This window comes from Oryctolagus cuniculus, chromosome 17 (assembly GCF_051225735.1).
Source record: "Oryctolagus cuniculus isolate XC-2025 breed Fujian yellow rabbit chromosome 17, ASM5122573v1, whole genome shotgun sequence".
NCBI lineage: Eukaryota > Metazoa > Chordata > Mammalia > Lagomorpha > Leporidae > Oryctolagus > Oryctolagus cuniculus.
The window spans coordinates 43,315,205-43,327,336 of NC_142883.1; the positions used below are offsets into that span (position 1 = coordinate 43,315,205).

The 12,132-nt window shown below is 57.3% G+C and overlaps 1 protein-coding gene across 8 annotated transcripts in view; it reads left to right on the top strand.

Moving 5' to 3' along the window:
* KSR1 (kinase suppressor of ras 1) overlaps positions 1-10,006 on the top strand; it is a 155,815-nt gene extending 145,809 nt beyond the window's left edge. For 2 of the 8 annotated variants that reach the window (XM_089317453.1, XM_089317454.1), the window contains exons 12-15: positions 452-587; positions 4,159-4,292; positions 5,997-6,077; positions 7,602-10,006. In XM_089317453.1, the coding sequence (XP_089173579.1) occupies positions 452-587; positions 4,159-4,292; positions 5,997-6,077; positions 7,602-7,680 (430 nt within the window). In that variant the 3' untranslated portion in view covers positions 7,681-10,006. Of the gene's footprint in view, positions 1-451; positions 588-4,158; positions 4,293-5,996; positions 6,078-6,529; positions 6,669-7,601 lie in introns of those variants that run through there. The other 6 variants (XM_089317458.1, XM_070061101.2, XM_089317455.1 and 3 more) reach the window with 4 other exon arrangements.
* Positions 10,007-12,132: the final 2,126 nt, after the last annotated feature.

Here is a 12,132-nt window from a genome sequence, read left to right on the forward strand (position 1 = left end):
CAGTATAACATCAACAAAGCAAACTCCTGAGATGGTGCATTACACCTGCCGCCCCTTCAGGTGTCAGTGACAGCCTCTGGGACAGTGCGTGTAGGGGGCGGGGCTGCCGGCCACCTCTCAGCCTCACTCCAGTCTCTCGGGGTGTCCCTCCTACTGGGTCACTTTCCCAGTACCAGGTGCACTGGCAGTCTTGGTCCTGGGACATCTGTCACCTTCCTTAGACCAGCATCTTACAGCTCGATCATGGCAGGGCTGGCCTCCTGCCCGGGGCGCTCTGATCAAGCCTGGCTCCCACAGCAGAGGCCGGAGCGCGGAGCCCACCTCCTCCAGCATCCCCAGTGCCTCGAGGGGGAGAAGGGCCGGAGAAGGTTCCTCACGCCCTGCCCGCAGGACCTCAATGTGTGCCGTGCAGGAAGGTCGGGAGCTCACCTGGGGGTCCGGGTCTCTGCAGGACCATCTGGTATGAGCTCCAAGCACGGGACTGGCCCTTCAAGACCCAGGCCGCCGAGGCCCTGATCTGGCAGATTGGAAGCGGGGAAGGAATGAAGCGCATCCTGGCCTCCATCAACCTGGGGAAGGAAGTCAGCGTGAGTAGCCGCAGGATGTGGGGCGGCAAGGGGCCCTGCCACCCAGAGGTGTCGGGATAGAGTCAAATCATACACGCTGCAGTGGGCGTCGGGTGCAGGGCTTAGCTACTGCTTACAAGGCCCCTGCCCCATGCTGGAGTGCCGGGGTTCAGATCCGGCTCCATCCCCGACGGTAGCTTCCTGCTAGTGCACATCCTGGGGGCAGCGGGTGATGGCTCGAATACCTGAGTCCCTGCCACCCTAGAGGGAGATACGGGCTCCTGGCTTCTGTCTGGCTATTGTGTGCATTTGGGAAGTGAACCCGCAGCTGAGACATCTACCTCTGTCTTTCAAATAACACTCCTTAAAATACAGTGAGGTTATGCTGTGACATCAAATCTTTAGAACGCTTTTCTTTCTTGACTGTTCTTGAAGTTTCCATGGCAAACTTGGCAGTTTATGACTTCTCACTGCCGGACAGATTCTCTCGAGTGACTGCTCTGCACTTGCACACTTCCTTGTCACGGTGCAGTCACACGGGAAGATGTCAGGAATCGGTGTTCTCGGTGTGATTGGTGACAGCTGTGTGTTCCTGAGTCCCAGGACTGGGGCAGAACAGCTAAGAAGTTCCCATGGCATCTGTGGCTGCCCAGCCCGGGTCCAGGTTGAGGTCTCTCTGGAGGCGGTTCTTGTCATGAAGCAGGTGGGCAGGACCCCTCGTGCACCCTCTGCACAGGCCCGGGACTGATCCATCGTCTCCCTCCAGGATCCGTCAGCTGAAGGCTCACAGAGAGGTTCCGTCTGAGCCACTGTGTCCTCTGGTGGAAGTGTGGAATCTGCAGTTCCACTCCTCCCAGAATGCCTTCGGGGTGCTGGTCTCCAGCGCCAGCAGCGGGCTCTCCGTGGTGGGCATCAGGGAGCATGTGGAGACCCCCCTGACGCTCTTGGGCTCTTGGACCACGGCCAGCTGAACTCGGCTCCACAGTGGCACAGCCGTGGGCACCTTGGGAGGAGAGTGCTGGCACTGCTTTACGCTTTGAGGCACTCGGGAGTTCATAATTTTATCTAAGGATTTGGGCATGTAGGGCGAGCTCCAACAGCCAGAGGGGCTTACGCTGTGCCCCAGGCGCTCAACCCTGGTCAGCTTTCTCTTGGAACAGTTATTGTGGAAGTTGATGTGTGTCTCCGTGGTTATGTATTCCATTCTGTGTCTGCAAGCAATTGGACAGTGAGCAGCGTCTGTGCCGTTAGGGTGACTGAGTGCCAGCGGCCGTGGGCAGGCAGTTCCTGGGATTACGTCATTGTCACCTTGGGTTCTCCTCTTCCACTTCCGTTAATCAAAGCCTCAGTTTTGTCGTCTACACAAGGCTTCCTTGCACGGTTTTAGGTTTTACCAGTAGTGTCTAACTGCCTTTTTTCTTGCTGCAAGAACACTTTCATCTTATTCATGGAGCCTTTAGCTCCTTCTGCGTTCTCCTCATTGGGTGGAGTCTGTTCTGTTCATTTCTGTGGTCTGAACCAGTGGGTCCTGGGCCTGCTGTCCTGTGTTCAGTCGGACTTGGGTTACTGGCACTGTTCTCTCTCGTCTTCCTCTCTACTTGCACTCCGGCAAAGTGAGAGTGAATCCTCCTCTCGGTGGATGCATGAGAAGTCAACTCTGAACCTTTGCCTGCCTAACGCAGTCACTGTGGTGGCTTCATGCCAGGACTCTACACTGACAGGAATACAGGGATCCTGGGGCCAGCGCCGTGGCTCACTTGGTTAATCCTCCGCCTGCTGTGCCGGCATCCCATATGGCCGCCGGGTTCTAGTCCCAGTTGCTCCTCTTCCAGTCCAGCTCTCTGCTGTGGCCCAGGAGTGTAGTGGAGCATAGCCCAAGTGCGGCACCTGGCTCCTGGCTTAGCATAGCTCCAGCCATAGCAGCCATTTGCGGGGGTGAACCAACGGAAGGAAGATCTTTCTCTCTGTCTCTCTAACTCTGCCTGTCAAATAATAATAATAATAATAATAATAAAATAATTCAGGGATCCTGCTCTGCTGTGGGTTCTCTCTCTCCACCTTTTGTTGCCCTTGTTCTTTGTGTACGTGCGCAGGACCTGTGAAACCTCAGATGAGCAGAGCAGAGGCTGGTTGGCGGCTATTTTCTCTTTCTTCAGTGAGCAGTGAAAGTTCCTGTTTCCTTTGCAAGTTTCTGGCAAAATTTGCTTTTATTATTCCCTTGATAATTTCTTACCCTGTTATTTGTTTTCTGTTTTGGGAATTCCCATTAAAATTCAGTCCTTCCTAGCGAGCCTCTGTATCAAATACAGAAATACAGAATCTTGTATTTTCCGGGCCGGCGCCGTGGCTCAATAGGCTAATCCTCCACCTTGCGGCGCCGGCACACCGGGTTCTAGTCCCGGTTGGGGCGCCGGATTCTGTCCCGGTCGCCCCTCTTCCAGGCCAGCTCTCTGCTATGGCCAGGGAGTGCAGTGGAGGATGGCCCAGGTGCTTGGGCCCTGCACCCCATGGGAGACCAGGAAAAGCACCTGGTTCCTGGCTCCTGCCAGGATCAGCACGGTGCGCCGGCTGCAGCGGCGGCCATTGGAGGGTGAACCAACGGCAAAAAGGAAGACCTTTCTCTCTGTCTCTCTCTCTCACTGTCCACTCTGCCTGTCAAAAAAAAAAAATAAAAATAAAAATAAAAATATAAAAAAAATAAAAATAAAAATATAAAAAATATAAGAATCTTGTATTTTCCATCCCTTTCCAAAACTGGGTCTACACGCTGGAGAATTTTCTGGATTTTTATCTTCTATCACTTTGAATGTTTTGATTCAGAAATTATCTTTTCAAGAACTTATTTGTTGATTTGTTTTTTATATGTTTATCTGAGAGACAGAGATAGCCTTCAGCACTGATGGTTACCCGCAACAGCCCAGGGCTGGGCCGGTGCAAACCCAGGAGCCAGGAACTCAAGCTAGGTCTCCCGAGGGGTGGCTGGAGCCGCATTCCCTGGGCCACCACCTGCTGCCTTCCAGGCACCCGTTAACATGAAGCTGGAACTGGAAGCACAGCCAAGACTTGAACCCAAGTACTACACTACGGGGTGCAAGCATCCCAAGTGGTGTCCTTAACCCACGCACACACACGTCCCCTCCAGAGACAGCGTTCTGATCTATTTATCTGTGCAGTCTCTGGCCTCCCTGATACGCAGACAACCCCACGGGACCCAGTCGTATTTAAGAACAGAAGCCCAAGCTGCAAATCCATGTGGCTGTGTTGTGCAAGCCTCCTGCCCAAATCGGAAGGAAAGGGGGGTGCTGTGTCCTCACAGGCAGCAAGATGTCGCAGTGGGACAGCGTCCTGCCGGCCTCGCGGCTGCTCCTGCCCATCAGCCTCCCTGTCACCCCCAGCCTCTGTAGCTAACAGCCCCCACTTCTGGTTTCATTCCCATTGCCGTTCTGTTCAACATGGGTACTGTGCACTCGGCCTTAAGGGCTGGGGGCCAGGAAGCAAAGTGCGGAGGCCAGCTCCTGCACTGTAGGCACGAGCGCTTCTCGGCTCTCACCCTGCCCAGCACAGACCCCGCTGACGCCAGCTCCGTTTGCAGGAGATCCTGTCTGCCTGCTGGGCTTTCGACCTGCAGGGGAGACCCAGCTTCAGCCTGCTGATGGACATGCTGGAGAAACTGCCCAAGCTGAACCGGCGGCTCTCTCACCCTGGCCACTTCTGGAAGTCAGCTGAGTAAGTACCCCTCGCCGAGCCCGACCCTGCCCGCCAGGCCCCGGCAGCTCACTGCCTGCCTCTGTGCCTCTGATTGGAGACTCCCTTTGTCAGGCTTTAAAACCTTCAGTTTGCATCTGTGAAAAATTACAAATCTCTTTCAGACCAGCTCCGACACCAGCACCCCTCCGGAAGGGGCGGAGGGGGCCAGAGCACTGGGGTGGGTGTGGTGCGCTGATGCGGGTGGGCTCTGCCCACGGCCCCCGGCCCCTGTGCCGCCACACTCCCCTCTCCTGCATTGTCTGTCCCGGGCCTGCTCCCACCCTCCGCGAGGATCTGGACAAGGCCTGTCCTCAGAGCCCTGCTTTCCTTGGCTGTACAAAGCAGGTGTGGGACCCGATCTAGGGCCGTCAAGGGCCAGGTCAGAAATATTTCAAGCTTTGCGAGACATAAGGGAAGTGCAAGCAAGCTCTGTGTCCGTCACTGTGACTCAGCCGTGCACCTGTAGCGCGGGAGCAGCCGCACACACCACGTCAGCCAGGAGCTGGCCCGTGCCCCTCACACGCCGCCATGCGAATCTGTCTCCTGCAACTTTCACACTCACAAGAACTGCTTTTCCCCAAACCACTTGTGGGTTGCGCCGAACCAGGTGCAGGCTGGACTCCCGGAGGAAAGGGGTGGCTTTGAGGCCCAGGACACTTTCTAAAAGACCTCGTGAGGGGAGGCCGGCCCACTGGTTACCCAAACCCAGGGCCAGCGTAGGCAAACTCACCTAAGAGAGGCGGCAGACGTGGCTGGGCAGGGCCAGTGGCAGGGTCCAGGAGGGCTCTAGCTCCCTGCGTCATGTCATGTGCAGTGTTTTGCTGTTTGGAGGGATTCAAGTCCCCTCCCCTACAAACACAGAGCGACAGAATCTACTCATTAGAGGCTGGCGTTCTTACTCCACCACTGCTGCACACCTGCTGTGCGCCCAGGGAGACACAGACGGCCAAGGCTGGGACTCCGCCCACAGGGAGTCTGCAGTGTTAGGAGGCACAGACAGGCAGGTAGCCACTGCCGCGGTGGAGCCTCTGTGGGGCCACACGCAGACTCGTCACTCCTGCTTCACCGGCCCCAGGAACACAGCAGTCGAGGCAGTGACTGCCATGTGTTGCATTCCGTGACAAAGCCCAGGGCTCCCCTGGGACCCCAGGGCGAGGGGAAGGGTGTCCAGGTGAGGGATGATGGAGCTGGCTTTGAGCAGGAGCCACCCCAGCGGAGCCCGTGGGCCCCTTGGTTAACAACCTGGGCCCTGGTTTTCCCATCCATGAAAGAGAAGGCTGCACTAGGTGGGCGCTGGTATCAGGAGAGGATTCCAGTTTCCTAAACGCCGGGGGTGCACCCTTTCACCTCAAAGGCGGGAAACGGAGTCACACATGGGGGGTGGGGGAGGAGGGTGCTGCCTGCCCAGGACCCTCAGTTCCAGCGAATGAGTCTCTCCACACCCACTGGTCACAATGTCCACATTTCCACTGTCTGCTCGTCTCTAATTCTCATTTTCTCTTTTCTTTCCCATTGGTCTTGTGGCGCTTTGTTCTGGGGGGCGGCGGATGTGCTGGCCTGGCCGCCGTCCTCCCCTTTGCTGCTGTCCTGACTCCTCCGCTGTCCACTGGTGCCTGCTGGGCTGGACCGCGCCCTTCCCTCGCCCCCTCCCCGCCTGGCGGACTGCCCCGGGGGCACCGGCAGTCGCTGGCGGAGCCGCTACTCCGGGAAAGGACGATATGGCCACGCCGACTTTAAGAACTGCTGTCCGGTTCTGGAGGAATAGTGTGTTTACTCTTGTTTCCGCTTGTGCCATCCCCAGCGCACCTGCCTCCTGCGCCGCCTGCACCCCAGCTTCCTCGCCTGTGTTTCATTCCCATGAGCGCAAAGTGCCACACGGCCTTGTCACTTCCCTCGGGGGCTCAGAGACCATCACGGCACGCGGCAAGGCCTCAGTGGTGGGCAGAGGGCCCGTCCCTCTTTCTCAGGCTCCAGCCCGAGGGCACCCAGGGAAACGAGGCCAGAGCCTGAGAAAGAATCCAGGGAGCATAGGGCTCGGCTCCCAGGCGCAGGGGCTGTACGGCCGTCTGTCAGTCACAGCCTGCAGCTGCCCTGGGGAAGCTCGGAGACGTGCCCTGTTCCCAGGCCCCCTTCCGAGCCGGCCGTGCCTCTGAGCCCCAGACACCCACAAACTCCGGTTCTGACACGCTCTTCCCTCTTCTCTTTTCCTCCCGTAGGTTGTAGGCCTGGCTGCCTTGCATGCACCGGGGGCTGCTCCCTCCTAATCGACAACTCGGCGCTGAGATTCTACTAAAACGCAAAACAAGACGCGGGCACTAACCCGAGGGACGCCCTCGCTGCCTGCAGCCTTCTCCGCTTGCTCCCCTGTCCACACGGCCCACGTGTGCCGAGTAACCCCCGCAGAGGATCCCACTAACCGGGCTCGCCCGCGAGGCGGTTCCAGCAGCTTCTAACGCCTTCCTGGACGTGACTTTGGTTTCTGTCCTCCTCCTTCCGGGGGCTGCCTTGTTGTGGAGGGGGGATGGGTCTCTTTCCCCTACTAACACCCTCATGAGACGGGTCTCCCGGCCTAGTGTGTTCTGAATGCAGGGGTGGGGGCTTGCCTTGGCTTTGAACCCGTGGGGATCTCGTCCCTCAAGGAGTGCAATGATCTAAGCCACTCAGAGGCCTCTGTGGGGGCTGGGTGCAGAGTTCTGTCGCCATGCAGGACCCCAGCTGCAGAGGCCTGTGTCCCCAGTCACACGCCCCGAGAAGCTGTCCTCATGCAGAGGGTGCCCCAGGCTATTTCAGTCAGGAAAACCAAGCAGCTGCCCCAGCAGGGTGAAGTCACTCACCACTTCCGCCCGTACTCCCCAGACCAGACCCCGAGTCCGCCCTGTGGGCTGCCCACAGTCGGCAGCGCACTGCTCATTAAACACAGATTCTCACCCTGCCCCCAACAAGACCTGCCCAGGCCGGCTCTCGGCCTCTCACCCCGCAACCCAGGCCGCCCCCCGCCACTGACAGCTATTTCTAGAAGGGGCACAACCCTGGGAGCCAGGTCTCTTCTCTCCCAGTTCCACGGGGAGCAAGAGCTTTCCTGGGGTGCAAGTGAGAAGCCAATGTGGAAGAGAGCCCGGGGCGGTGCCTGTGCGTGCTGGTGCCGGGGACTCAGCATGACCAGGGGCCGAGCAATCATTCTCACTTCTTGGTGCGGGCTGGGTCCCCCGCCCGCTTCCTCACAGGTGTCTCCCTCCTCCTCACCCACGCCGGCGGGGCCGTGACCCATGTCTTTGTTCCTCTTTGCAGCATTAACGGCAGCAAAGTTGTGCCCCGCTTTGAAAGGTTTGGCCTGGGGGTCCTGGAGTCCAGTAATCCAAAGATGTAGCCGGCCGTGCAATCTCTGCTCCTGTCTTTGTTTAAAACGTGTTGCTAAAACCCCAGACCTCCACCACGACAGATGGACGCTCTGCCTGCCCAGCGCCATGGCCCGGGAGTGCGAGGAGCCCACTCCGGACTGCTCGTCCACGGAGCCCCAGGCTTCTGGAGCCCGACACACACCACACACACAGCCGCCGCCACCGCACTTTCCCCCGACACGGACGCCACCACCAGCTCACGCTGTACTGAACGACAGCTGACGACACGCGTGTGCCCGCTGCGTGAACTTGATGTTTCACAGTAGGGAATAATTAAAGCAGTGCGTGCAGAGGCGCAGGCCCGCGGCCAGCAGGGTGGAAGTGGCCACTGCTCCAGACGACGCTGCAGGCAGTGAGGGGCCCACACGGCCAGGCAAAAGCGAAGCCTCAAGCCTGAACCCCAGCAGTGGGGCGTCTCCCTGTTAGAGCGATGCCGGCCCCTCCTTGTCCCACAGAGGAAACCCTGGCTAGGAGCCACCTTGGGTGATGGGGTCAGCAGTTCCCAGAGAGCTTGGGTTCCCCTTCCTGGCAGAATCTACCCCACCACAATGTCGACTCCCAGCCATGGTTTCTGCTGCAAGGTGACCAAAGAGCCAGAGATGTGTACATGTGTGCTGCTTGCATGAAGACCCCCGGCAGGCACCAAAGCCATGGGACACAGGGCCTCAGCTCCAGCCACATCCCTGTCCCCGACTGGCGCTGGCGTGAGGGCTGCATGTGTGGAGGCGGGAAGACAGCAGAGGCCCCTGAGCCCTGGAGAACCCTTTCTCCAGTCGCGCCAGGGGCTCCAGAACTGCCCGTCCCGTCCCTGCCCAGCCCCGACTTGTCCGCCTGTGCTCTGAGCTCAGAGCTGTTCTACCCCTTTCCTTTAGACTCACCTAGCAGGTGAGCCTCCCTGTGCCACCAGGCCTCCCACTTGTTCCCCTTTCAGCCAGCAGCAGGGGCTGGGTTTGAGGGAACCTCTGCTCACCCGTCAGTGAGAAAGCGTCCCCCAGAGACAGGTTCCCAGTGGCAGCAAGGGTGCCAGGGCCGGGGCGGGGGGTGGGTGGGGGGAGGGTTAGGCTCCAAATCCGGAAAGCACAAGGGGGTCCGGGAGGGCGTGGGGCCGGCCGGGCGCCTTTCCTCCACGCCAGCACCAGCAAGGCCCCAGTGTTCAGAGCCTGCCCGCCCAGATCCAGGCTGGATCAGCACTGAAATGCGCCCCTCTGCTGCCTCTTGCTCCCCAGGCCAGCACACGGATGCCCAGGCCCTGGGCCTCTTAACCCCTTCCAGCCAGTGCCGAGGAGGAAAGAGCCCCTGTCGGCAGCGGGCTCAGCCCTGTGGGGACTGCATGAGGTCGCCCTCATCCCCAGGTCCCCACGACCCCAAAGCCACCGTGGTGGGGGCAGACCCCTCCCACATACCTGCACCTTCCTACTTCCCCCCGGTGACCCTACTCTTCCCTCGGATGAGAGCAGAGCTGTGGACACGCTGCTCAGTCTCGCGGACTGGACCCTGCCACATGCCCTGACGGTGATGCGGCCCACAAGAACCCAGTATGTGCAGGGCGTTCTCTCCCGAGTACTGCAGCGAACTCGGTCCCTGCCTTCAGGGGCTGGCCGCTGGGAAGCTACTAGGGACACAGTCCCCGTTCCCCTCACAGGTCCCGGCTCTGGGCCTGTCCCCTCCGCACTGCCTGTCATTTACGGAAACCCCGCCCCGGTCCCCCTGCCCTGTTTATTGAAGTAACTGTGAATCGAGGTGCGGAAGACATGCCTGCCTTGGAAACACGTGGAGAATGACAGATACTGTGAATTCAGCCCCCACAGCCAACTGTGAAGGAGGTGGAGAAGGGCCCCCTGGGAGCTTCCAAGGGCTCAGCCCTTCGAGGCACCCCTCGATCCCAGCCTCGCCCCGAAGCCTGTGGCTCCCAAGCTGTCTAACGCAAGGTCTTGAACCAATGCTGGTTCAGAGTTAACTGTGAGCGGCCTGTAGCAAAACTGGCTTCCGCGCGTCACCGGGTCCGAACACCCTCTGCCATCCTGTGCCGCTTCTCCCTGTGCTCACTCAGGGCATCGGAAGCCCATCCTGGGAGGGTCTGGGCAGTGGGGCAGAGCCCGCGCCGAGAGGCGGCTGGGAGCCAGGGCGTCAACAGTGCGTGTAAAGCAAGCCTCTGCGGCCGCAAGGCTCACACTTGCATTTTTTGAATGTGATGTAAAATTTGTACAGGAAAAGTTTTTATATTTTCTATCAACTGCATTTGTCTTCCAGAAATGCTATTAATTTAAATTAAAATGGTTAGTATTAACGAACAAACAAGCCGTATCGCTTGGGTTTTTTTGCCGCTGGCAAGAACACACCTGCAAGCTAGTGAGCCAGTGAATAAGCCACACACATAAAGTCCTGCCAAGGGGCCCTGGCACTCGCACCACAGGCGGCGTCCCCTGAGTGCCTGGGACCGTGCGGAACAGAGGGGTCGGGGTGGGTGAAGCCCCTCTCGGGATTAAGGAACCCCTCCAAAGAAGAGGTTACGCTGGGACCTGGAAGCAGCCGTGTGCAAGGCCCGTGATGTGCCTGGAAGAGCATCAGCCCCTAGGGGGCACAAGGCCCACGCACAACCCCAGGACCCTGGGCCAAGGTGCTCGTCCCATGGCCAGAGCGGCCTTTGCCTTTCAGAGGCAACCTCAGGTCGGGGGGCGGGATGTGGAGCCTCACGTTGCCCGTTAGAACACAGGCCCCTCGGGGGTTGGGGTAAGCAGAACAGGTGGAGGGGAGAGGAGCCGGCTTTGGCGGGGCCCTGCTCGGAGCACTTTCTGTACATGACCTCACCCCATCTCCTCCTCGTCCTCAAAGTGCCGGGCCGGGGGCTGGGGGGATTGGGACTGAGGACACAGGAATACAGCGGAAGGTATTCACCTGAGGCCACACGGCCACAGGTGGCCAGGCCGGGCCGTGGCTCTGACCCTGACCTCCCCCTCATCACAAGACGAACAACCTACTCCCTGGGCACCTACTGTGTTCAAAAGCCAGCACCAAGTCCTACAGTGCTTTCCAGGTTGCACCATGTGGCAGGCCACAAATCTAAGTCGGATTTGATTTTAAAAAGATAAATATCATACAGAATGTTTCCTGTCACCACAATAGGATGCAGTTAGAAATCAGTAACCAGAAATTAGAAAATGCACAAATTCATGGAAATTAAACAATGTACTCCTACCCGGTGCGTCCAAGAAGTCACAAGGGCGGCCAGAGAATACTTGGAGGCAAAAATAAAAATTTATGAGATGCGCAGAAAACGGTGCTCATCGGAGAAACTTAAGGCTTCAGAGGCTTACGCGAAACAGCAAGGAAGTTAAATAACCTTGCTTTGCAAATTAAGGAGCTAGAAGAAGAAACCAGAAGAAAGAAAATGAAGGGCAGACATAAATGGAAAAGCATGTTAGAGGTCATCAGTGAACCCAAAACTCTGAAAAGGTCAACAAAATTGATAAACCGTTAGCAAGATGGACCAAGAATCACATTACTGAAATCAGAAATGAAAGTGGAGGTATTACCACTGATTGTACAGAAATAGAGTTTAAGAGTGCCACAGACAGCTGTGTGCCACCAAACTGGTCCGCCTGGGTGAGCCAGAGAAATTCCTAGAAACACAAAAACTACCCAAGCTAAATCACTAGGGAACTGACAAGGTCAGTAATCAGAACTCTTCAGACACAAGCCCCAGGTCTGATGGCTTCACAAATGACTTTGACCAAACGTTTCAAGAAAAACTAACACCCAAAATTCCAAAACTTCTCTAAGAAACTGAAGAGGAAGGAACACTTAATAGTTCATTCTGTAAGGCCAGCATCACCCTGATACCAAACCCAGGAAAACATCCTACAAAGAAAGAAAACTGGGCCAATATCCCTTACAAACATCGATGTCACAATTGATGTCAAAATTCTCAACAAAGTACTAGCAAATCAGACCCAGCAGCCTATTAAAAGGATTAGTCACAATGACCAAGTGGGATTTATTCCTAGAATGCAAGGTTGGTTTAACACATTGAAAATGATTGATGGGATGCCAGCACCATGGCACAGTAGGTTAATCCTCCACCTGTGGCGCTGGCATCCCATATGGACAAGGGTTCTAGTCCCGGCTGCTCCTCTTCCAGTCCAGCTCTCTGCTATGGCCTGGGAGGGTTGTGGAGGATGGTTCAAGTGCTTGGGCCCCTGCACCTGCATGGGAAACTGGGAAGAAGCACCTGGCTCCTGACTTCAGATCAGTGCAATTCAGGCCATTTCGGCCATTTGGGGAGTGAACCAACAGAAGGAAGAACTTTGTCTCTCCCTCTCACCTTCTGTAACTCTACCTCTCAAATAAATAAAATCTCTTAAAAAAAAAAAGTGATTGATGGGGGCTGGTGCTATGGCGTAGCAGGTAAAGCCACTGCCTGC